Below are 25121 nucleotides of genomic sequence, written 5' to 3' on the forward strand. Positions count from 1 at the left end.
CTCGGCGTTCAGGGTCAGATCCGCCTTCATCTTCTCTGTGCAGTCCGCCTGAGCGCTTCAGGAGTCTCTCGATCGCCACACCTCTTCGTGCGTGGTTACTTCTTTTTGCGCGGGCTGCTGTTGTTTCTTGGCACGTTTTCTGCGGAGGCAAAATGGCGGCGTTTCAAATTTTTCAAGCGGACCGCCAAGGCGCATGATCACCTGTCTTAACAGGTCTAGTCCTTATCCTGTTCGTGACGCCAGATGTAAAGCCCCCGCTCACCTTCAGGTTTCTTCAGGGTCTTCACGTGCTGGAAATCTTCTGGCAACAGGTAGGTCAGGTTAACTTCAATAGGAATTGTGACGCCACTCTCGGTAATTGCAGTCAGGGGGTGACCGCCACTGCAATTTAGCTAGCGTCTGGGGCTGATGGTGTTTGCAGTCTGATGTTATGGCCTCCCGAGAGTGAGGCTGGCCCCAGGGGCTCGGGTGTAGGTGCGTGTAGAACTACAGGTCGCAGAAGACTCACACAGTCCAGAAATGTATTTTAGGGTTTTACTCACTTTTTGCTGGTAGAGTGAGACAACCCGGGCGATGCTATGATGAACCAGGTGGAACCCGGTATCCCTCAGGCTGATATAGGGGTGACTGCTGACTCGCCTTCCTGCACCTTTGTTTCGGACCACCCCTGACTTGAAATATATCGTGGCGTGCGTCCAGGGAAGTTGCTACTGCCTTTCTCCCTTTTCTGACCCATTTGCTGACAGTGTGGACTAAGGATAAGATAGCTCCAGGCTCGATCCTCCTTATGGGCCCTCTCGTTGCTGGTGATGCTGCGGGTTCTGTGTTGGTTGGCGTGGAACCTCTAGTCCCACCGCCTACAGGATTTAGCAGACCAGTAAATACATGTCTGGCTCTAGGGACCTGTACCCCGTGTGTGCATTCATTACTAGGGGTCCCCGTACTCGACTCCTTACTGCTCTCCTTCTTCGGGTATCTTTCAGTCTGACTTGGTGATAATGTTCTTCACCGCCAGCAGCCATTACAGGTGCAGGGACTAGTGTCCTGCTCTTCAGCTCTACACTTCAGACACGGCTGCTCCACTCCTTCTCCTCTGACTGCCACTGCAAAACTCTCTAGTCTCCAGTCCCGCTACTCATCACTAGCTGGGATGCGAGGGCTACGTCCCTTCTTGGTTCTGCCCAGGGGTCCCCTCTAAGCTGTGTGTGTGTCCTGGGTACTTCGTGTCTGTGCGTACACACCCTACTCAGCCTTTGGGATTACCTGTTTGTACTGACCCAGCATGGGTGCAGTACTCAGTGGTGCCTGACCGGGTCAGGGGTGCCACATTAGCACCTGAATAAAGCAACTAAACTTCACCTAGTGAGTGCCTCCACCCTGCTGCTTTTGAGAATTTGCAGAGTGGTGTTCTTTGTAATGTTTAAGAAGGGTTTGTTCCTCTGAAGTATTTCTGCAGAGGGAGAGTTCTGCCATAAGGTAGGTCTCTGTTATGGGGTCCTGAATTATGCATGTCTAGAGGTCTGTGTTTCTCAATTTTGGGCTGTTAGCATTAATGGAGACCTGTGTCTGTGGTGTATGAAGGTGGGCTTTGAGATCTTTATTATTTAGCTGTTTTTTTCTCTGATTTAGTATATGTATTGCTATATGTGTGGCGCCCCTGACCTGGTCAGGCACCACTGAGTACTGCACCCATGCTAGGTCAGTACAAACAGGTAATCCCAAAGGCTAAGTAGGGTGTGTACGCACAGACACAAAGTACCCAGGACACACACACAGCTTAGAGGAGACCCCTGGGCAGACCCAGAAAGGGGGCGTAGCCCTCGCATCCCAGCTAGTGGTGGGTAGTGGGACTGGAGACTAGAGAGTTGTGCAGTGGCAGTCAGAGGAGAAGGAGTGCAGCAGCCGTGTCTGAAGTGTAGGGCGGAAGAGCAAAACACTGTCAGACCCTGCACGTGCAGTGGCTGCCGGTGGGGGAGAACATTACCACCAAGTCAGACTGAAAGACACCCGAAGAGAGAGAGCAGTGAGGAGTTGAGTACGAGGACTCCTGGTAATGAATGCACACACTGGGTACAGGTCCCTAGAGCCAGACATCCATTTAGTGGTCTGCTAAATCCTGTAGGTGGTGGGACTGGAGGTTCCACACCAACCAACACAGAACCCGAGCATCAACAGCAACGAGGGGGCCCATAAGGAGGATCGAGCCTTGAGCCATCTTATCCTTGGTCCATGCTGTTAGCAAACGGGTCAGAAAGGGGAGGAAGGCAGCCGCGACTTCCCTGGACACATCCCACAGTACTTTAAGTCTGGGGTGGTCCGAAACAAAGGTGCTAGGAAGGCGAGTCAGCAGTCACCCCTGGATCAGCCTGAAGGATACCTGGTTCTCCCTACAGTTTGTCTCAGTATCGCCCGACTTGCCTCACAACTACCAACTGAACGTGAGTAAAATCCCTGAAAGATATTTTTGGACTGTGTTTGAGTTATTCTGCGACCTGTGGTTCCACGTACCTACACCCGAGCCCCTGGGGCCAGCCTCACTCTCGGGAGGCCATAACACCAGATTGCAGACACCATCAGCCCCACACGCTCGTTAAACTGCAGTGGTGGTCAGCCCCTGACCGCAACACCAAGAGTGACGTCACGATTCCTATTAAAGTTAACCTGACATACCTGTTGCCAGAAGATTTTTAGCACGTGAAGACGCTGAGGCAACCTGAGGTGAGCGGGGGCTTCACATCTGGTGTCTCGAACAGGATAAGGACTAGACCTGTTCAGACAGGTGACCGTGCGCCTTGGCGGTCCGCTTGAAAAATTTAAAACGCCGCCATATTGCCACCACAGGGAGCGCATCAAGAAACAACAGCAACCCGCGCAAAAAGAAGTAACCGCCCACGAAGAGGTGTGGTGATCCAGCGGCTCCTGAAGCGCTCAGGTGGAGTGCACAGAGAAGATGAGGGAGGATCTGCTCCTGGACTGCTGGAATGTTCAAGTCCTATGAAGGAGAGAGAAAATGAAACTCAGGCTGCAGGGTGACCAGAACTTGGTAAGCAGCGATGGAGAGAGGATGGCATCTGCACGCAGCGAGCCAGAACCAGGCACTGCCGCCTGGTGGGACTGGGAGCTCGCCCAGTTCTGTGACCGGATGCAAGCAAGGATCCTCCAGCAAGTGATGGAGTGGCGCTTGGAGCTACGGGAGACGGCTGTGGCGGTTCGGGCCTACGAAAGGTGGACCACGCGACAAGTGCAATGCTGGGAAGTGGCCACCCAGACCCCCTTGCTGATGCCCTTGGGTGAGTCCCACGCTGAGCCTGCCTGCTCGGGTGTGCTGACCCCGCTGGTGCTGCTACCGGAGGCAATCCCTGCCGCGGGTCCCGCTGTGACCCCGGCTATGACGTCCGGTGCCAGTGAAATCGGAGGAAGAAGCACTAGAGATCTTTATGCCCAGCATGAGTGTAACCTGGGAGCCTGCAGACAGTGAAGTGATGGTGATATGGAGGCCAGCCAGCAGAGGACGGCGCCACGTAAGGGCAAGGCAACCTCCGGTACAAACCTTCCCTGAGAAGGGGCTGATGACGGCCCGGGATCTAGAGGAGAAACAATCCCTTAGACGAGCCAAGCACCAGGTGAGATGTTCCCTCCACCGCGGAGTGGTTGAGGAATTCAACCTGCGAACCGGCTACGGTTTTATTGTGGAGGCTGGTGTCAAAGAGGGTATATTTGTGTCCAGAAGGGATGTCCGGCCCCACCTGCCCAGAGGACACCCTCGCCGAGACCTCTACATGGGCGACGTCGTGGAGTACACAAGGCACATGGGTGAGAGGGGCTGGTATGCCCTGGATGTTGTACAGTGCTCCAAGCATACGGTAGCAAGCCCAAGCTCCGTCCCTGCAACTCCTACCAGGTCCCCAGAGTTATCGCCACTGCTAGGGGATACTGAAGATGGGCAAAAGAATAAAGACCATACTGAAAATGTGCAAAAGAAAGAAGACCACACTGAAAATGAAGATGCAACAACCTCCAGGTATTAGAGCCCTGCAAGCAAGAGCCCTTGTTTTGAGAGAAGAAAGTCTGTTTGATCCCAGTGAAGAAAAGTAAAGTTGACAGAGTTACCAGTTCAGCAACGTTGAAGTTCAAGATGCGCCCACAAAAACTGTTGTGAGAACTGTTCTACATGTTTTAAGCACCTGATTTTGTGCATTTTGAAAATACGGACCATAAGGCTATGAACTGGCTATAGCCACAAACTCTCGCAGTGTATGTAGTTACCCCAGCGGTACCAACTCAGAGCATGCCTGTTTATGGGGCCTGGCTCTGCATCACCAGGAAGCATGCCTGTGATGGCGCTTGCTGTCCAAAAGCTAAGAGCACACCTGTTTATGGGGCCTGGCTCGCCTACGACAAGGGAGCACGCCTGTTTATGGGGCCTGGCTCTCCACCACGCGGAAGCGGGTACGCCTGTTTATGGGGCCTACCTTTTACCACCATCCCAAGGAAAAGCAGCTGAGAGGGTTTTGGGTGGGTAACGGACTTGTGGTTGGAGGGTGGTGAAAAATGGTACCTGGAATGTTTTTATAATGTTTTAAATGTTTTTATGTGAAAAGTTTGCACTTTTAAAATGTTTTTGTCTTTACAGCCCGAGAACATGCTGTTGATAACTAAGGGAGAATGTGGCGCCCCTGACCTGGTCAGGCACCACTGAGTACTGCACCCATGCTGGGTCAGTACAAACAGGTAATCCCAAAGGCTGAGTAGGGTGTGTACGCACAGACACGAAGTACCCAGGACACACACACACACACACAGCTTAGAGGGGACCCCTGGGCAGACCCAGAAAGGGGGCGTAGCCCTCGCATCCCAGCTAGTGGTGGGTAGTGGGACTGGAGACTAGAGAGTTGTGAAGTGGCATTCAGAGGAGAAGGAGTGGAGCAGCCATGTTTGAAGTGTAGGGCTTAAGAGTGGAACACTGTCAGACCCTGCACGTGCAGTGGCTGCTGGGGGGGAGAACATTACCACCAAGTCAGACTGAAAGACACCCGAAGAGAGAGAGCAGTAAGGAGTTGAGTACGAGGACTCCTGGTAATGAATGCACACACGGGGTACAGGTCCCTAGAGCTAGACATCCATTTAGTGGTCTGCTAAATCCTCTAGGCGGTGGGACTGGAGGTTCCACGCCAACCAACACAGAACCCGAGCATCAACAGCAACGAGGGGGCCCATAAGGAGGATCGAGCCTTGAGCCATCTTATCCTTGGTCCATGCTGTTAGCAAACGGATCAGAAAGGGGAGGAAGGCAGCCGCGACTTCCCTGGATGCATACCACGGTACTTTAAGTCTGGGGTGATCCGAAACAAAGGTGCTAGGAAGGCGAGTCAGCAGTCACCCCTGGATCAGCCTGAAGGATACCTGGTTCTCCCTGAAGTTTGTCTCAGTATCGCCCGACTTGCCTCACAACTACCAACTGAACGTGAGTAAAAACCCTGAAAGACATTTCTGGACTGTATTTGAGTTATTCTGCGACCTGTGGTTCCACGCACATACACCTAAGCCCCTGGGGCCAGCCTCACTCTCGGGAGGCCATAACACCAGACTGCAGACACCATCAGCCCCAGACGCTCGTTAAACTGCAGTGGCGGTCACCCCCTGACCGCAACACCAAGAGTGGCATCACGATTCCTATTAAAGTTAACCTGACATACCTGTTGCCAGAAGATTCCCAGCACGTGAAGACCCTGAGGCGACCTGAAGGTGAGCGGGGGCTTCACATCTGCACATGACAACTGAGTCTTCCCTGGTGAAGTCACCTTAGGTAAACTATCTATTGTTGTTTTCCCAAGGCGGCTTTGCTATTGTTGTTGCAATGACTCTGTCGCTGGTTTTTGAATTTGCTCTATGTTCATCCAAAGAATTGACAATCTCACTTTTTTTAACCAACTCACGGTTTCCGAACCCTGGAGTAAGTAAAAGAAGTGACATAAGGCAGAACATGTGCACCATGTCATTTTATGGAGGGTGTTTTTTTTAGGTGGATTTCAAGTGAACTTTGCTTGAAAAAGGCGTTATATGCACATATCCTTAGAGTGGTTTATATTTAGTAGCTATGTTCTCTGGTCTCTGTCATGTCTGTCAGTCCTGTACAACCACTATTTATGATTTGGTGATGAATAATTGCAGCCTGCAGACTACTTAGTTCTCTGTATTATGCATGGGATGATACATCTTTCAGATATGGCAAAGCAATTTCTCACAAATGTACATTATCTTAAAGGTATTCTCAGGGAATGTGATAGACATGGCTCTTTTTGTCACAAATTTCAAACTGCAGCCCATCCTAGTCCCTTGTGAGGATGGGTTGCAGACTGAAGAAACACTGCTCCAAAAGTGTCTCAACTGTCAAAGGAACGTTATTGTGAAAATGAGCAGGGCTGTGACATGAGATAAAATAAAATGAAGAAATCTATTAGATAGCAGACATGTTGGAGTGGCGAAATCAACAGTTTGGTACTAAAAAAAGAGAGCACTGGTGATCTTGGGAACACAAAAAGGGAATGTCCACAGAAGACAACAGTGGTAGATGATTACAGAATCCTTTCCATGGTGAAGAAAAACCCTTTTGCAACATCCACTCAAGTAAAAAACACTCTCCAGGGAGCAGGTGTTTCAGTATCTAAGTCTACCTTAAAAAGAAAACTTCATGAGAACATGTACAGAGGGGTCACCACAAGGTGCACACAATTAATAAGCCTTAAAACTAAAAAGGTCAGATTAGATTTTGCCATAAAAAAAATCTAAAGAAGCCAGCTCAGTTGTGGAAAAGCATTCTTTGGACAGATTAAACTACGATCAACCAGTAAAGATTAGCAAACTTGTGTGAAAAAGGTTTGTCAATTTCAAATTCAAAATGAACCTTGCCCATTTGGATTCATGTTTGTAAGCCCGAGCACTTTTTTTAAAAAAAACAGTCAATGTTCGGCTTTGTTCAGTAACTGTTCGAGGTTGCACTAATGCTTTTTTTCTATGTTATTATGACTTTGGCTAAGAAAAAGGCGCTGCATGATGAGCAGAAAGGATGGGGGGGTAGAGGCAAGGTTCGTCAATTTCAAATTTGGCACGAGCCTTAGCTTGTTCGTTCAGGCTCGGTAACCCTGAGCACTTTCCCCAAGAGATGGTAATGTTCATTTTTGCTTGCTCTCTGCCCCCGAACACTGGCCACATTTCCAAAAATGCTTTTGCAATAGCATTTTCTGCTTTCGTATAGGAATGTGGTGCTGTCTGATATGAGGATGGGTAAATCAGTGGAGGAGGCAGGTACTCTAGACCGGGAGAAGCCTTTTGGTTCACAGCGCCATTTTTTTGTTACTTAACTTTAATTGTGGATGTTACTGCAGCCAATCACAGTGCAGCAAGGTTCATAAAGAAGGAGGAAGGAAGGAGGTAGGCGGCATGTTCCGGCCGCTCATCTCCTCCTCTCCTTTTCTCTTGGGCGGCGGTTCAGTGACGCTGCTGTGATGTCGCTGTGATGCTGAACGAACTGCCCACTTAGAAAGGAGGCGGTTCGCCGGTCACAGCGACGTCGCTACACAGGTATGTACGTGTGATGCTGCCGTAGCGATAATGTTCGCTACGGCAGCGATCACCACATATCATTACAACGACAGGGGCGGGTGCTGTCGCGCTCGACATCGCTAGCAATTGCTAGCGATGTTGTAGCATGTAAAGCGGGCCTAAGTCACATGTCCGTGTGCATATAAATTGCAGACATGTTGCGTTGGCGCCATTTTTTGAATGTGAAACATTAGGGAAGGTGCTGCTGCCGGTGCTTAGAATAGTGTTGCGCAGTGTAGGTGAGCTTAGCAAGGGGTTTAATTCTAGGTAGGTGAGATAGTTTAGAATAGGGACATGCAGTGTAGGGAAAGGTGTGTGTGCCACAAATCGGCACATTTCATAATCAAAATAGGGATTGGTAGTTCCAGTGCCTGCTAAAGATTTGTCAGTGAAGCATCTAAATAGGTGCCTGCTCCAAATTATGCAGTCGAACACATTTATAGGTATTGTTAGGTTGTAGTCCCTGGCCTGCTGTAAATTTTGATGGCAACAAACTAAAAAGTTGTTCTTGGCAATTTTAATTGCCTGCTCAAAATTCTTCAAACACATTTATAGGTATTGTTACTTGTTAGTGTCTGGCATAAAAAAGTTGCAACGGAAGTATTTAAAAACCGGTTCCATGCTCAAAATTCTACAAACACAGTTATAAGTATTTTTAATTATTAGTGCTTGGCCTAAAAAAGTTGCTAGGAAAGTATGTAAAAAGTGTTTCTTGGCAATTTAAATTGCCTGCTGAAAATTCTGCAAACACAGTTATATGTATTGTTACTTATTAGTTCCTGGCCTAAAAAAGTTGCTAGGAATGTATCTAAAAACTGGTTCTTGGCAATTATAATTGCCTGCTCAAAATTCAACACATTTTTAGGTATTGTTACTTATTAGTGCCTGGTCTAAAAAGGTTGTTAGGGAAGTAACTAAACAATGCTTCTTGGCAACTTGAATTGCCTGCTCAAAATTCCACAGTGAAAAACATGTATAGGTACTGTTAGTGATTCCTGCCGAAAATTTGCTATTGAACAAGCTAAAAAGGTCTTCTTGGCACATTTTCATTTCTGCTCAAAATTATGGAGTGAACCACATTTGTAGGTAGTGGTACCTTTTAGTGCCTTCACAATATTGCAAACTCAGGCAGGAAATAAATAATTTATCTTTTGTGTCAGGAGTCTGACAAGTGTGGGCGTAGGGTTGTGAAACATCTGTTGAAAGGGTAAGGATACATTAACCATGAGTGGTAAATGAAGACATGGTTGTCATAAAAGGGGGAATAGGCAGCGGGGTGCTGGAGGTGTACGGGTGGGATGTTCTGATCATCAAAGGTCTAGTGAGCAAATACCGGCTCATCGTATCCCAAGAAACATGAGAACGAAAATGATAATCTGCTTGAAAGGATTTTTAATTTCGAGACTACAAGATAGGCTTCAAAGTTGTGTCTTGTTGGTAGTTCCAGTCTTCTGGGAGTAAGAGGCCTACACCAGTCACTCTAGCATGTCTTCATTTTTAAAATTGAAATGCCGGGGAACAGCCTGTGTGTTGCATGGACCGCACCTCCCTGCTCTTAAAGGTCCTATGGGGAAGGGGCAAAATGATGCTACTGTACTGCTATCAGCCTGAAAGGATTTTGAATATTGAGACTACAAGATAGGTCTGAAAGTTGAGTCTTGTGGGTAGTGCCAGTTTTCTAGGAGATGGGGGCCTACACCAGTCATTCTAGCATGGCTTCATTTTTAAAATTGAAATGCTGGGCCACAGCCTGTCTGTTGCATGGACCATACCTCCCTGATCTATTAAAGCCCTATGGGGAGGGGGGCAATTGATGCTACTGTACTACTGTCAGCCTGAAAAGATTTTTAATGTCGAGACTACAAGATAGGTCTCAAAGTTGTGTCTTGTGGGTAGTGCCACTCTTTTGGGAGTAAGAGGCATACACTGGTCACTCTAGCAGGTCTTAATTTTTCAAATTGAAATGCCAGGCCACAGCCTGTGTGTTGCATGGACCGTAGCTCCCTGCTCTTTTAAGGCCCAATGGGGAGGGGGCAATTGATGCTACTGTATTGCTGTCTGCCTGAAAGGATTTTGAATGTCAAGATTACAAGATATGTAGGTCTCAAAGTTGTGTCTTATGGGTAAAGCTAGTCTTCTGGGACTATGAGGCCTACACCAGTCACTCTACCATGTCTTGATTTTTGAAATTGAAAAACCAGGCCACAGCCTGTGTGTTGCATGGACTGTACCTCCCTGTTCTTTTAAGGCCCTATGGGGAGGGGGACAATTGATGCTACTGTACTGCTGTCAGCCTGAAAGGATTTTGAATATCGAGACTACAAGATGTGTCTCAGAGTTGTGTCCTGTTGGTAGTGCAAGTCTTCTAGGAGTAAGAGGCCTACATTGGTCACTCTAGCATGTCTTCATTTTTAAAATTGAAATGCCGGGCCACAGCCTGTGTGTTGCATGGACCGTACCTCCCTGCTTTTTTAAACCCCTATGGGGAGGGGGGCAATTGATACTACTGTACTGCTGTCTTCCTAAAAGGATTTTCAATGTCAAGACTACTGCATAGGTCACAAAGTTGTCTCTTGTCTGTACTGGAAGGCATATGGGAGCACCAGCTATATACCTGTCTCTCATCCACCTCTATATTTATTATGTCAATAGTCTAGGAAGCTAATAACTATACCAAAACTATGGTGGTGCTGCACTGTAAAATATATTTTTGCTGTTTTGGAAGCTTTTCAACCTCCCTAAAGGTGTTTTATCTGCCTTAAGTTTGGGCTCCCAGTGAATTCAATGAGGTTCAAAAAGGTTCGATAAAGGTTCAAAGTTTGGTTCGATAAAGGTTTGATGAGCATACCACTTGTTCGGTTGGGCTCAGCGAACTAAGCCCTGCGAGGTTCGCTTATCTCTAGTAGGGAGGGCGAGGGCGGAGGTGTTTGATGAAAGGATTACTTATAAGACTCTGCGCATGGCACTCTGCGCGTGGCTGTCACACTATTTCTCATACATATTCATTGCTTCTCCAGCCCACCATCTGTGACAGTGTCTGTGACTGGCTGCAGTGAGACTGTCGGCTTGATGACTTCTCTGATTAGTTACAATCAGAGAGGCTGTCTGGATCCCCTAATGTAAAAATAAATAAATAAAACTAATAGTATAGGGTCCAACCTCCAGTCGTGCGTGTTATGTTGGCTGTGAAACTCTACGCAGCTTTTTTTGCTATTTAAATAAATAATTTTAAAAAAAACATGCGGTCCCCCAAATTTTGCATCTCAGCCATGATAAAGCCTACAACTGGGAGATGGTATTCTCAGCCTGGAGAAAACCGGTTCATCATGCAGGATGAGCCAAGTAAAGCACTGGTATTGTCACATCTAATGGATGTGACAATTCTGGGCAGCTGCAGGCAACTATTTTTAGGCTGGGGGAGGTTCAATAGCCATGGGTCTCCTCAGGTTGAGATACTAACCTCCAGCTGTCGACTTTATCATGGCTGGGTATCAAAAATGGGAGAGGGACATGTCATTTTTTAAAATTGTTTATTTAAATAGTTACAAATAGGTGCATGGAGTCCCTCGTATTTTGGTACACAGCCAAGATAACGTGCACGGCTGGTGGCTGCAGCCTGTAGCCGTATGTTTTATTTGTGCTGAGTATACCAACATACGGGGACCCTTGGCCATTTTTTTTATTTATTCTTACACCACTGTCAGTATACAGACAGCATCACAGACAATTACAGACGCTGTCACACAAGGTAGGGCACACAGTCTGATTGCATCCCAATCACTGACGCCTGGACTGCAGGTGTGCAGTGGAAGCAGTGAATATGTATGAGCTTTAATGAGCAGACCCATAAGTAGTGTTACAGCAGCGGGGAAGGTCGATAAGTATAACTCTCCTGGTTTATTCCCAATTTTCTTTCTTATGCAGCCCCCTTAGCGCTTACTAACAGCAGCCCCCTATATATTACTAACACCAGGCCCCTAGCCCTTACTAACACATACTTTTGCCTCACATTGGATTTAATTATTTTTGCATATGTTTGTGGAACTGTTTAGCAAACACAGGTAAATTCGGTGAACACGAACCAAACCTTGGGAGGTTCGCTCATCACTATCAAACAGTATCAGAATGATGGTAAGAAGAAAGTATGGCGAAGGTTTGGATTGGCTCATGATCCAAGGCAGAGCACATCCTCGGTAAAACATGGCGGAGGCAGTGTGACAGCATGGGCATGCATGGCTTTCAATGCCCCTGGGTCATAGTGTTTTTTGATGATGTGACTGGAGATAGAAGCAGCCACATTAATTCTGAAGAGTACAGGGCTATACTTTCTGCTCATTTTCAACCAAATGCAGAAAGGTTGATTGGATGTCGCTTCACAATGCAAATGGACAAATAACATACTGCAAAAACAACCCAGGAGTTTTTTAATGCAAAGAAATGCAATATTGTGTAATGACTTCATCAGTCACCAAATCTTAAATTCATCGAGTTGCATTCCACATACTTAAGGCAAAATTTAAGGCAGAGAGACCCACAAACAAGCAACAATTGAAGTTAGTTGTAATAAAGGCTGGCAAAGCATCACAAAGGAGAAAAAGTCCATGGCTTCTAGAGTTCAGGCAGTCATTGCCTGCAGAGGATTCTCTACAAAGTTTTAAAAATTAACATTTTATTTATGGTAAACTTAATTTTTCGAATTAATTTTGATCTTCTGACATGAGGAGGCTTTGTAAAAAAAAATAGTTGCAATTCGTAAATCTTTCACAGGATATTTTTGTTCAATCCCTTTAATTGAAGCTGAAAGTCTACAATTCAGTTGCATCTCATTTGTTTAATTCTAATTCAAAACTAGTGGCATGTCAAGCAAAAATCACAAAGATCGGTCAATATCCAAATATTTTTGAACCTTACAATACATCCTTTCAATTGGAGTACTTACAATTGAATAAATTCACCGTGAATCAAATTTTTTGGAACAGTTTGCTGAACTTGGCAAATTTGAATATTAGAAAGATTTGACCACCAATCATTCATTAAGTGATACCCTATTCCTGTGAAATGCTTAAAATTATGTTGTTGGTTTCTTTGGCAATAATATATAATGTTCGGTACATTTTTAACCCCTTTCTGAATGAGTCACATGCTGTTGGCTACATTATTTGGAGTACATTAAACGACTTAGTAAACTTCCTTTCAGACACATTCCTTAAATTAGAAGTGAGACATATGTTCATGTACTTGCCTATAAAAATCTTAGCTATAAACATATCCATCATACTAGTTATATTAGAGGAGAGTAAATTCTTACATAATTCTAAGGCGATGGTCACTGTTTATGCGTTTACCATCCTTTAACCAAGAAATGACGGGTTCAGGAATTCCTTTGGCGTCACATACCAGCTGTATGTCGTCTGCTGGTAAAGCATTGATCTCATTTGCCATTCCAGAGCCAGTAATACTAGGAGGAACTGTAAATGTTTACATTATTATTATATACATTAAAACTATAATTCTGTTTAGGCTCAACTAAGATATGATCATTTACAATAACAGAAAAAACTATGAAATTCTTGCCTTGAATTGTCAGAATGTAGTCTTTCTGGGCTCTGCCTTTCATGTTGGTTGCTATACATGTGTAATTTCCACTATTGGAGAGCTGAGCTCTACCTATCTTCATTTTGCTCCCACCAGCGAGAAAGTCAGTGTCCAAATAATCTGAAAGATCCATGTAAGAAGACATTAAGGAAGAATAGTTACTCAAACATGATTTTAAATGGAATAATATCATGACATCAACTTGTGTTGAGCAAGAAGTGAAGGCATCTAGGAAGCCAGGCAGATGATTGTGGGCACAGAATTGAACACCGTCCTCTAATTTCTGCTTGTGATAAGTAAGAGAGAAGACACTGCTTCAAAACGACCCAAAAAAATCTAAGTTAAAAGTTTTCAGCTGTACATATAAAGCTATTGCTTTTTTGAGGACTCTTAAATAAAAATTGAATTGTTTGGTTAAAGTGACCACTGTTATCTGTGAAGACAAACAAGGAGGTTTAAGGCCCCGTCACACTTAAGGTCCAGTCACACTAAGCAACTTACCAGCGATCCCAACAACGATAGGGATCGCTGGTAAGTTGCTAGGAGGTTGCTGGTGAGCTGTCACACTGCGACGCTCCAGCGATCCCACCAGCAACCTGACCTGGCAGGGATCGCTGGAGCGTGGCTACACGAGTTGCTGGTGAGCTCACCAGCAACCAGTGACCAGCCCCCAGTCTCCTAGTTACAGCACACATCAGGTTAATTAACCCGATGTGTGCTGCAGCTAAATGTGCACAGAGCAGGGAGCAGCGCACAATGCTTAGCGCTGGCTCCTTGCTCTCCTAGTTACAGCACACATCGGGTTAATTACCTGATGTGTGCTGCAGCTACATGTGCACAGAGCAGGAGCCGGCACTGACAGTGAGAGTGGAGGAGGCTGGTATCAAAGGTAAATATCGGGTAACCAAGGACAGGGCTTCTTGGTTACCCGATGTTTACATTGGTTACCAGCCTCAGCAGAAGCTGGCTCCCTGCTCACTGCACATTAGTTGTTGCTGTCTCGCTGTCACACACAGCGATCTGTGCTTCACAGCGGGACAGCAACAACTAAAAAATGGCCCAGGACATTCAGCAACAACCAACGACCTCACAGCAGGGGCCAGGTTGTTGCTGGATGTCACACACAGCAACATCGCTAGCAAAGTTGTTCGTTACCAGCGATGTTGCTAGCGATGTTGCTTAGTGTGACGGGGCCTTAAGCAACATCGCTAGCAACATCGCTGGTAACGAACAACTTTTGTGAAGTTGCTAGCGATGTTGCTGTGTGTGACATCCAGCAACAACCTGGCCCCTGCTGTGAGGTCGTTGGTTGTTGCTGAATGTCCTGGGCCATTTTTTAGTTGTTGCTGTCCCGCTGTGAAGCACAGATCGCTGTGTGTGACAGCGAGACAGCAACAACTAAATGTGCAGGCAGCAGGAGCCGGCTTCTGCGGAGGCTGGTAACCAATGTAAACTTCGGGTAACCAAGAAGCCCTGTCCTTGGTTACCCGATATTTACCTTTGATACCAGCCTCAGCCGCTCTCACTGTCAGTGCCGGCTCCTGCTCTGTGCACATGTAGCTGCAGGACACATCGGGTTAATTAACCCGATGTGTGCTGTAGCCAGGAGAGCAGGGAGCCAGCGCTAAGCATTGTGCGCTGCTCCCTGCTCTGTGCACATGTAGCTGCAGCACACATCGGGTAATTAACCCGATGTGTGCTGTACTAGGAGAGCAGGGAGCCAGCGCTCAGTGTGCGCTGCTCCCTGCTCTCTGCACGTGTGGCTGGTCACTGGTTGCTGGTGAGCTCACCAGCAACTCGTGTAGCCACGCTCCAGCGATCCCTGCCAGGTCAGGTTGCTGGTGGGATCGCTGGAGCGTCAAAGTGTGACATCTCACCAGCAACCTCCTAGCAACTTACCAGCGATCCCTATCGTTGTTGGGATCGCTGGTAAGTTGCTTAGTGTGACTGGACCTTTACATGCAAAAGGACACCAACTGTTAATGACTGTAGTGGCAGCATTATGTTAAGGGATGTTTTGTTGTAAGCACAACTGCAGTGCTTTACAATATAGGTGGCATTATGAAAAAGAAAATTATATTAAAGATATTGAAGAAACGTCTCAAGACATAAAAAGTAAGTAGTTAAATTGTGAGTGCAAATGCGTCTTCCAAAGGAAACATTACTCTAAACATAATTATAAAGTTGTTACTTAAAGATTTTTCTTAAATGAAGGCAATGGAGTGGCCATCATAAAGCCCTGACCTAATGCACATCGATAGCTGAAAAAGAGTTTCTTGAAAAGGTCTACAAAACAATTACACCAGTTCTGTCAAGAGGAATTAACTCAAATTCCATCATCTTTTGTTGTGAGACACATGTGGATTGCTAGCCGAAATATATGACCCAAGGAAGATAGATTAAAGGCAGTAATACAAAATACTATCTGTGTGTATGTAATCATCGGAGTTAATAAGTATGTGATGAAAGAAACAAAAGTTGAAAGATTTTTTTGCTTGTTTCTAGTATAATTTTGTCATTTTATATTATTGAAATATATTAGTAATCCTACGGAGCTAAGAGAGGGATGTATACTGCAAAGCAAAAGGGTAACAATGTTTTAAACTTTTAACTTTTAGGCTCCATATCTCACATCCACTACATCTTTGAGCATGAGATATACTTCATTTTATAGACTATAAAATCTTGGCTATCTCATACATAAATTTGACTTGCAATTATTTAGCATATGATTAGTTATGCAGATTCTTGTCATGTCACTGCATTGTTATTGTTTTTCTCCTTAAAATCTAAATTTTAATTTTGTTAGTATTTGGGAATCCACCTTTGACTTGCAACACTGACTGAATCCTTCTGGACATTCTCTTGATCACATTCAAGCATGTCTAAACCAAAATCTGATTCCGGGTCTTTTTAACGCAATCCCAATGTTGGTGCATACTGGTCTACTCACTGATTTTCTTCAACTCTATTCATTAGTGTTCAATTTTGTTAACGTTAGAGGACTGTGGGGGCAAATCCAGCACCTCTACTTCATTGTCATTGAACCATTTCTTCACCAATCTCGATGTATTCTTTGGGTCAATGACTTGCTGGAACACTATGTCGTCCTTTTCAAACCCATAGTATTCGAGTGTACGAAGTAATTTATCTTGTAGGATACTCATATATAGCTCAGCATTGAGACCACCATCAATTCTGGTAAACTATCAAATGCTTTTGGCTGTGAAACAACCCCATATCATCAGGCTTCCTCCATCGGACTTTACAGTTCCTTCAATTTCTCGAACCATTAGCCCCTTTTCCCCTTGTTTCTTCCAGACCCTTTGGCACCTATCAGAGCATAGTCTAGTGACTTTTGTTTCATCACTCCAAATCACCCTTTTCTAATCTTCAACTGTCTATTCTTTGAACTTCTTTGCAAATGCAAGCCGACACTTCTTATGATAATATTGAAGTTGAGGCTTCTTTAGCTTTTTTGGGCCACTCACTCCAGACTTGTGTAGGGTGCTTCACATGGTGCTTGCATGGACATCTATGATGTCATTATTACGAAGCATATGAGCCATGTCCATTGCCATGTTTGTCACACCATAACTGATAGACCTTGTTATGAGCCAATTTGTTGACTCCAATATTTTGTTTGGACGTCCACCTCATGGATTTTGAATGGATTTATGGACTTCATTTTGTATTTTTCCAACTGTCCTGGCCTCACATGATGCAGTTTGGTAATCTTCTTGGCCGAGAGACTGCTATTGGTGAGCTAGATGATGCTGTTTATGTTTTCTTGAGAACCTATTAAGGAATGTGAGAACAGGTTGCAATTTGTAGCATAAACGAAGAATCTTGTTTTCAAACACCAGGCGCAAAACAGTAACAATGCAGTAACATGACAAGAATCTGCATAAGTAATCATATGCTACGTAGTTAAAAGTCAAATTTATGTATGAGATAGCCAAGATGATTGTCTCTAAAATAAACGTAGTCTCATACTTAAATATGTAGTGGATGGTGAGATATCAAGACTGAAAGTCAAAAGTTCAAAACATTGTTACCCTTTCGTTTGTCACTGTACACTAGGATAAAATCTTGGTAATTGGGAATTGTGAGTTATAAATGACCATTTTAAGAATTTGAAAAGTGAGTTTCTATGAATGTGTATTTACATTGATGATTTATGACTTTCACTTGAAGCTTCATGTTAGAATGTTGCACTTAATTCCAGCAGACAAACCATCTGTGTGAGGGTATGTGCCCATGATGAGTGCTACCTGCAATTTTTACAATGCGTATTTTCTCTGCATCAGAAACACAGCATTTTACAGTACAAGCAAAGTAGATAGGATTAATCGAAATCCTATGTGCACTGTGCATCTTTTTTACGCTTTACGTTTTTCCAAGCCACAGCATGTCAATTTATCTTGCGAATGCGCTGAGGTTTCTGTGCCAAATTTCCTCATAGACTTGCTTTAGATGCAGAAAATCCGCAGGTAAAAAAATACATATGTGTTTTTTAGTGCATTTGCACAGCATAAATGCAATAAAAACACATCTAAACAAAACATATTAGGTATCAATAAAGTTGGCTGCAACACAGGCAGCAGAACAAGCAAGAGACTGCCCAAAACAAAGAGTTCAGCGTCCCCATATACACAAACACATATATACAGACACACAAATATAAAGAAATAGCTAGATAGATGATAGTTATATTAGATAGAATAGGTAGAGAGATGGATATCCTGTACCTTTAAAAGTCACAACCCCTCCTACATATTATACTCTTGGAACCTTTAGTGCCTTTCATGTGGCACTAAAGGGTGTTTAGCCTTGTTTAACCTAATAAATAAATAATTTATAAAAATGACTTGGGCTCCACCCTATTTTTGGTAATCAGCAAAGGTAAAGCAGACATCTGGGGTCTGATACTATCAGGCTTGGAAGGTCTATGGTCCTACCCTTTTAGTTGATTTTACAATGTTCAGAGCTCAAGATAATGTTCACTATGGATAACCCTGGATCCGCAATCTCTCACAGGTATTATCAGCTTCCATCAAATAAGTGACATCATCCAAGCTACTTCTCTTTATTATCATCAATTCACCCACAGGAATATTCTTTTTTACATGTGGTAGATGGCAGGAATCTGCTGTCAAAATCGAGTTACTGAAAGTTGGTTTTCTGTATGGTTGATTTTTTACTCTGAAATTTTCTATATCTGCAGAGAGGTTACGTTTTCTAATGTGACCATGCACTGTGACATCAGAATGTAGCAGAGCTGGGATCCTCGTAGCATGTTGTGGTGTGGATTATGTCGGACCTGCAGGGCTATTTGGGAAGTTAATAAATTGGAGAAAGCATGGGAATTGGCACATATAAGGGATGTGCCACTTATGGGGCATCTGCAAGCTGCTATTTTAGACTGGGGAGGGCCCAAAACCCATGGATCTTCCCAGCCTGAGCACACCAGCCCCCAGCTGTTTGCTTTATCTTGTCTGGATATCAAAATTGGGAGGGACCACATGCTCCAGCTGGCTGCATTATCTATGCTAGGTATCGAAATATGGGGGATCCTTTACCATTTTTTCGAATTGTTTATTTAACAATCCACTTTGGAGACCAAGACAGCTAATGTGATGGCAACCAATCACAGATGCCAGGACAGAGGGTGGGACTGCAGTCTTGTTTCAACCAATCACAAACACTGTCACAGAGGCTAGGCCAAGGAAACAGTGAATATTCATAAGGTTTAATGAGCGGACCCAGAAGGAGTGTGACAGCTGTATGAAAACTCGTTAAGTATAATTGTCCTGCTTTAATCCCCACTTTGCTTTCTTTGGCAAGCCCCTGACCCCTACTAGCACAGTTTTATGGCACTAAAGTTCAGGTCCCCATAGAATTATATGGTGTTCGGGGTCCTGGCTGAAGTTTGGGTCAAGTTCGGTCCCAAACCGCAATTCTTTTTTAAGTCCGGCCAGATCTGGAGAATCCGACCATCTGCGGGTTTGCCCATCTCTAGTCATGAGCGCACAGATGGCAGTAGGGAATAATACGCCCCCTTGGCGATGCGTGCTAAATCCCACTGTCAGAGATTGACAGCGTGATTTAACTGGTTAACAGCCACCAGCAAATCTCCAATCAACATTATATATTGTGAATGGGTAAAACAGAAAAAGGAAAACAATAAAAATGAATCAGAATAGTACCATACTGGGTCCAAGAACATATCATACTAAAGCCAAATCTTTAACAAAATAAAATACTAAAGGATCTAAAGGTGCCATACAGCAGATGTATTTACACTGTTAGGCAAACCTTCAGATCCTAACATTAATGACCAATCATTCACAATAGATTTAATTTGAATGGGTTCGGTGACTAAACGTTCCAGAAACATTCATTTATCGTGCAAAAATTATTAATGTGAGAGAACAAAATTTTGTTCCTCCCAGTTGAGTGGGAATTTAAGTCCTGCATAGGTAAGGCTTTCAGTGATTGGCTGATCGTGCTCTGGGGACATTGTTCAGTAGCAGGTGGAGCACTGGAATGAGTCCATAGTCCAATAACTTGTTCATCATCTTCATTATTAAAGCAAATATGTTCATATAAGACGGTGAAAATTATTCTTGAATATTTTAGTGTTACTTCGATTACATTACCCTTGTACACTATCAGTAGAAATGTTTGTACAATACTTAGGGCACTTATGTATTTCATATAATTAGTATCATTGTTGGGATCTGAACATTGATGATCCTAAACTTCAGATTTTCTGCCTGTGTTAGCACAGTGCACGATGCTCCGTGTTACAATGTAGCGATCGCTATTTAACTATTTCATTCTTGATACTTGTCCTATAAAAACACTTGTCTGATATTGTTGGCTAATTGGGAGTTATATCTCATAGTTTAAATGATTATCTGGTTGCGTAATCGATCCCTTAGATAGCTTACACTACTCGTCTGATAGTTATCACTTCAGACTTTTCAATAAATATGAACATCGCCATCTCTGACCGGATCATATCTCCACTGAAAACTAAAGGATCGGGAATTTGAATTCAACATTATGTTCGGGTAGAGTCAGGCGGTTTGGGGAAATTGGCTATTAGCAAACTACTGTATATGGGAGCCTTTATTAAAAAAAATGATTATTTTTTATTATGTTTTGCATTCTGGCCCCACAGGTATCAATGCCAATCATTTTAGATAGTTAAATATTAAGTTTAGCAAAACTGTATTTCACTCATGAGTGATCACTAGTAATGGTGTGAACTGCGCTATATTGGGGCCTATACTTACTTATCTGACTCCCATCCTTCAGCCAAATTAATGTTGGTGTTGGAATTCCATAAGCATCACATGAAAGCAGAACAGTGTTTTTAATTGTCCCAGTTTGATACTCTACTGGTGGTCCTTGTATCCTGGGAGGCACTGAAAACAAAGTTCACACACGTTATATCCCATTTAGAGCTTTGTCATCAGTCTATAATCAAGAATTCACAACACCTTACCATGAACATTCAGAAAAAAATTCTTCTTGTCTTGACCCACGACATTTGTGGCAATACATTCATATTCTCCTGTATCAGATACCTGGAACAAGCATTTAAGATGATGATAGAAAACTTTAATACTTGGTGCTCCAGTGGGCTAACCTCAAATTGTCTTTCAACTTAGAAAGTGCCATTAGCAGAAGACTGATGGTGAATCTGGGAATTGACTCACCTGAGCACTGACAATGTTCAGGATTTTCCCTCTCTCAAGAATCCTAATATTAGTGGATTCAGCAATCAATTGGCTGTTCTTATACCAGCTTATCACAGGTGCCGGGATTCCATCAGATTCACATGTCAAGAGCGTTGATGTAGAAATGCCTATATCCACCTGGGGGCTGGAGTCTCCGCTGTTGCTGACTATGGTAGGAGCCACTGCAGTAATAATGTACAGATAGGAGAATTTTACTGAAGAATGAAAATCTGCCACATAGTATTGTTCTCACGAGTGTGATAAGGACTGACCATACACATTAAGAGAGAATGTTTTCTTGGCTTTTCCAGCTTGATTACTGGCAACACATACATATTCTCCAGCATCTGGCAGCTTGGTTTGATGAATCTGCAACGTTCTGCCTCCTACAGAGAAAAATATTTGATTACAGAGAAACAATGCATTGCAAAATCTGTTGGAAAACAGGATATCCCAGCTTCCACTGGCGGTATTCAAAATCGGACACACTATGCTTATTTGATGGCTTTCAAACATTAGGATACAGCTTATACCTCACACCTCTACGCATTTCCACCCTTGTAAGATAGAGCCAAGGGGTTCATCAGGAGGTTTTATTGATAGAATCCATAAGTTTATGCCAACATTCAATACGGAGCCTAAACACCTCAAATGACCTGTACAGGGCAGAGCAAGACCGATGCAGTGGCACTGACACAGCTGCCATGTGAAGCTCCACATCGGGGATAATCATGACGTTTGGTTAATCCATCAACTGGAGGGATTTCTGAGCTGTGTCAGTGCCGCTGCATCGGTCTTGCTCTGCCCTGTACAGGTCATTTGAGGTGTTTAGGATCCGTATTGAATGTTGGCATAAACTTATGGATTCTATCAATAAAACCTCCTGATGAACCCCTTGGCTCTATCTTACAAGGGGGGTAACGTGTCAAGGTGTGAGGTATAAGCTGTATCCTAATGTTTGAAAGCCATCAAATAAGCACAGTCTGTCCGGTTTTGAATACCGCCAGTGGAAGCTGGGATATCCTGTTTTCTACATAAAAGCTCAATTTAATCCACGAAGATTGACGGAATATCTCTTCTAAAAATGGGACTTCAGTGGATGTGTGATTTCTAATTATTCTATCAAGAATTCATACCAAGCAATATCCTTAGCCATTGGACTGTGTACCATCTTTGACAAATCTCTGTGTTATTTTTGATTGCTAAAATATTATTGTAACAGGTCAGACTATGATCTATGTATTGTCATGAAATGTCTGTTCTGTATGGAATGACTCTATGAGCACTCCTTTGTGCACACCTAACTTTTGAAATAACAGTTCAGCTGTGGTTTTCTATTTAGATTAGGCCTCTGTTCTGTTGGGAATGACCTATTAGGCATTCCTTGGTGTGTACATCTATGGTAGGGTAGTCCTTATCATCTCCTTGTGTCTGACTGGATTCCGCTGTAGTCATAGCCATTAATAGGGCTATGGTATGGCGGTCATTAAGGAACATCAATAGGGTGCATTGAGGGTAGCCCTCATATATCTGTCAGTGCATATATTTTTTAGGCGTTGTGAACTGGGTGAGGTGTTGGAGCCAGGCACTGAGGCAGCAGTTAGGCCTATCTGCCTCCTGGATTGGTTCCACAATAAACTCTGACAGGCAATAGTAGATGTGAGTAGCTGGTTGATACTGTGGACATTCTGTGTCAATCAGCTACATGCAACAAATGAGTTGCTATAATATATATACTGCTTCAGATTTCCTTTATGCTCTTTGAAAGAGTATTACATCTATGCGCACCTGAGGATGATTAACCATCTGGATGGTGTGTGGGACTAGTGAAGGAATACCAATGTATTAGTATATATATATTTATTTGCCTGTCTGTTTGGATAATTCCGGTGAAGACACCGTGTGTATTATATTTGTGTCTATGGGTTTAATTTTTTAGCTTGCTACAATAAAGTCTATTTTTAAATAATTGGGGTAAATTCCTTTATATACTATCTGGCTACTGGACTACCCTGAGGGAATATTCAACACCTCTTTCGATTAAATGACATGGCGCAACATTGTGTTTGTGTTACACTGCAACAATGATCTCACTAACCAAAAAAGAAGCCGGAGATGCAGGCAGGTACTGTAGGAGGCAGTTTACATGGCTCCTGCACAATGGCTCTAGAATATTGACCTGGCCACTGAACTAGAGCCCTATGAACTGATAATTTTGTCTTGAACAGTGAAGTTTTCTTTGCTTGTATCCCCTGAGTCACACATGCTACAGGTACGCCTTAGTGCATTCAGTTTTTTCCACAATATCTAAATTTAATTAACTTCAGCAGCTATAAACTCCATTGCATTACTAAGGTCAGGCTCCTTGTGTCATTACATCCAGTACTGAAGGATCCATATATACAGTGCAATAAAAACTATAAATGCAGCAATAGTTCTCTAAGAAAACATGTGTACATTGTAAATCCATCTTACCTGGCACAATAAAGTGATGTGTGTTTGGTCTAAGAACAATTCCTTGCTTCAGCCAACTGATTATAGGTAATGGAAATCCAGTGACTTCACATGTCAGAGAAATGAAATTGTCTTCTACAATAGTGACATTTTCATAGATGCTTCCTATGATTCTTGGAGGAACTGCAATGGGATGGCATAACACTAGCATCAAACTCTAGGTCTTATATAACTTCTTACATAAATTCCAAGTTAGGTACAACACATGGAGATGCAATAAAAAATACTTTTTCTAATCTTATGCAAACTTTTTATCTGCTCTTCATATTAAAGATAATTGACTATTAAATAGTCACTGTTCTCTTAACAAACGTTTTATAAATCCAGTGAAATATCTGTCTTTCTCCACATATAAGCCTTTTCACCACCTCCTATTTCATTCATTCTGAAAAACTGCTAAAATTTGTGGGTGTTTATTTATTGTAATATGTTCCCAAAACACAGGCAGTAAACTGGAACTTGCCCAAGCGACAGCTTGTCTACACCTCATGAAATTGCCTACTTTCTCCCTCTATTTAACTATCCCTACCTTTATAGTAAGGAATGGCATAACAACAATAAAATAAAATGTTTTACCATTAATATTCAGGTTAAACATTTTCTCAGCACTTCCTGCCACATTCTTGACAACGCACACATATCGACCAGTATTCATTAAATGTGCACTTTTTATCTAAAAAGTCAAAGAAAGAGAAAGTATCAGTTAATACATGAATTAATAATTGTCCTATTATAAATGGAAACAGTCGATGAGATTTTCAACATATTTCTAGTACAGTTTTACATAACATTTTCTTTTACTTTTGAATTTACTGAAGTCAAACCAAGATTTACATATCCATTATTATATACACATACAACAGGTGAAATAAATATTGAACACATCAACAATTTTCTAAGTAAATATATTTCTAAAGGAGCTATTGGCATGAATTTCTCATCAGATGTTGGCAACAACCCATCCAATCCATACATGCAAAGAAATCAAACCATAGATGTCCATAAATTTAGTGATGTGTAATAATGGGAAAAAGTATTGCACGCATAAAGAGAGGTGCAAAAAGCCATGGAAAGTCATGATACCAGCTGAAATCTATCAGTAAATAGAAAGCAATCCTGCCACATAGTGAAAAATAAAATCTGCTACTTCAACTGATGGCCCATAAAAAGGTGCCTCATTACCAAAGTGCAAAACAAGAAACATCCCATGATGGGTAAAACCAGTCAGTTGACTCAAGACCTTCACAATCTTATTGTTGAAAAACATACTGATGGCATTGGTTACAGAAAATAATAAATAATAAATAAAATACAGAAGATTTATAAACTACTAAAGGTTCCAGTGAGCAGTACATAACACACAAGTGGAAAGAACATCATTTCCCCATAAGCCAGATATGACCAGGTGCTCCAAGCAATATTTCAGACATGAGTGAAAATAATTATCAAAAGAGTGGTCCAAGAGCCAAGGACCACCTTTATAGAGCTAGAGAGACTTGGAATCAGCAAGTTTGATTGCTTCAAAGAAAACAATAAGTAATGCACTCACCCTCTATGGCCTGTATGCCCGCTCACCACGGAAGACTCTACTGCTGAACAAAAACATGTTCAAGCATCTTTAACGTTTGCTCAACAACATTTAGAGAAGTCTATGAAATT

At 43.2% G+C, this 25121-nt stretch overlaps 1 protein-coding gene across 1 annotated transcript in view; it reads right to left on the reverse strand.

The window, feature by feature from the left end:
* The window catches only part of HMCN1 (hemicentin 1), a 921797-nt gene that overhangs the window by 391037 nt on the left and 505639 nt on the right, over positions 1 to 25121 (reverse strand). The window contains exons 57-64 of the mRNA XM_075322013.1: positions 24039 to 24135; positions 23424 to 23585; positions 21221 to 21334; positions 20928 to 21130; positions 20714 to 20795; positions 20502 to 20633; positions 13177 to 13317; positions 12911 to 13070 (exon numbers count right to left, since the gene is read on the reverse strand). Coding sequence (XP_075178128.1) covers positions 12911 to 13070; positions 13177 to 13317; positions 20502 to 20633; positions 20714 to 20795; positions 20928 to 21130; positions 21221 to 21334; positions 23424 to 23585; positions 24039 to 24135 — 1091 coding nt within the window. The remainder of the gene's footprint in view (positions 1 to 12910; positions 13071 to 13176; positions 13318 to 20501; positions 20634 to 20713; positions 20796 to 20927; positions 21131 to 21220; positions 21335 to 23423; positions 23586 to 24038; positions 24136 to 25121) is intronic.

The sequence above is a fragment of the Anomaloglossus baeobatrachus genome, chromosome 8 (genome assembly GCF_048569485.1).
Source record: "Anomaloglossus baeobatrachus isolate aAnoBae1 chromosome 8, aAnoBae1.hap1, whole genome shotgun sequence".
In the NCBI taxonomy this organism is placed as follows: Eukaryota; Metazoa; Chordata; class Amphibia; order Anura; family Aromobatidae; genus Anomaloglossus; species Anomaloglossus baeobatrachus.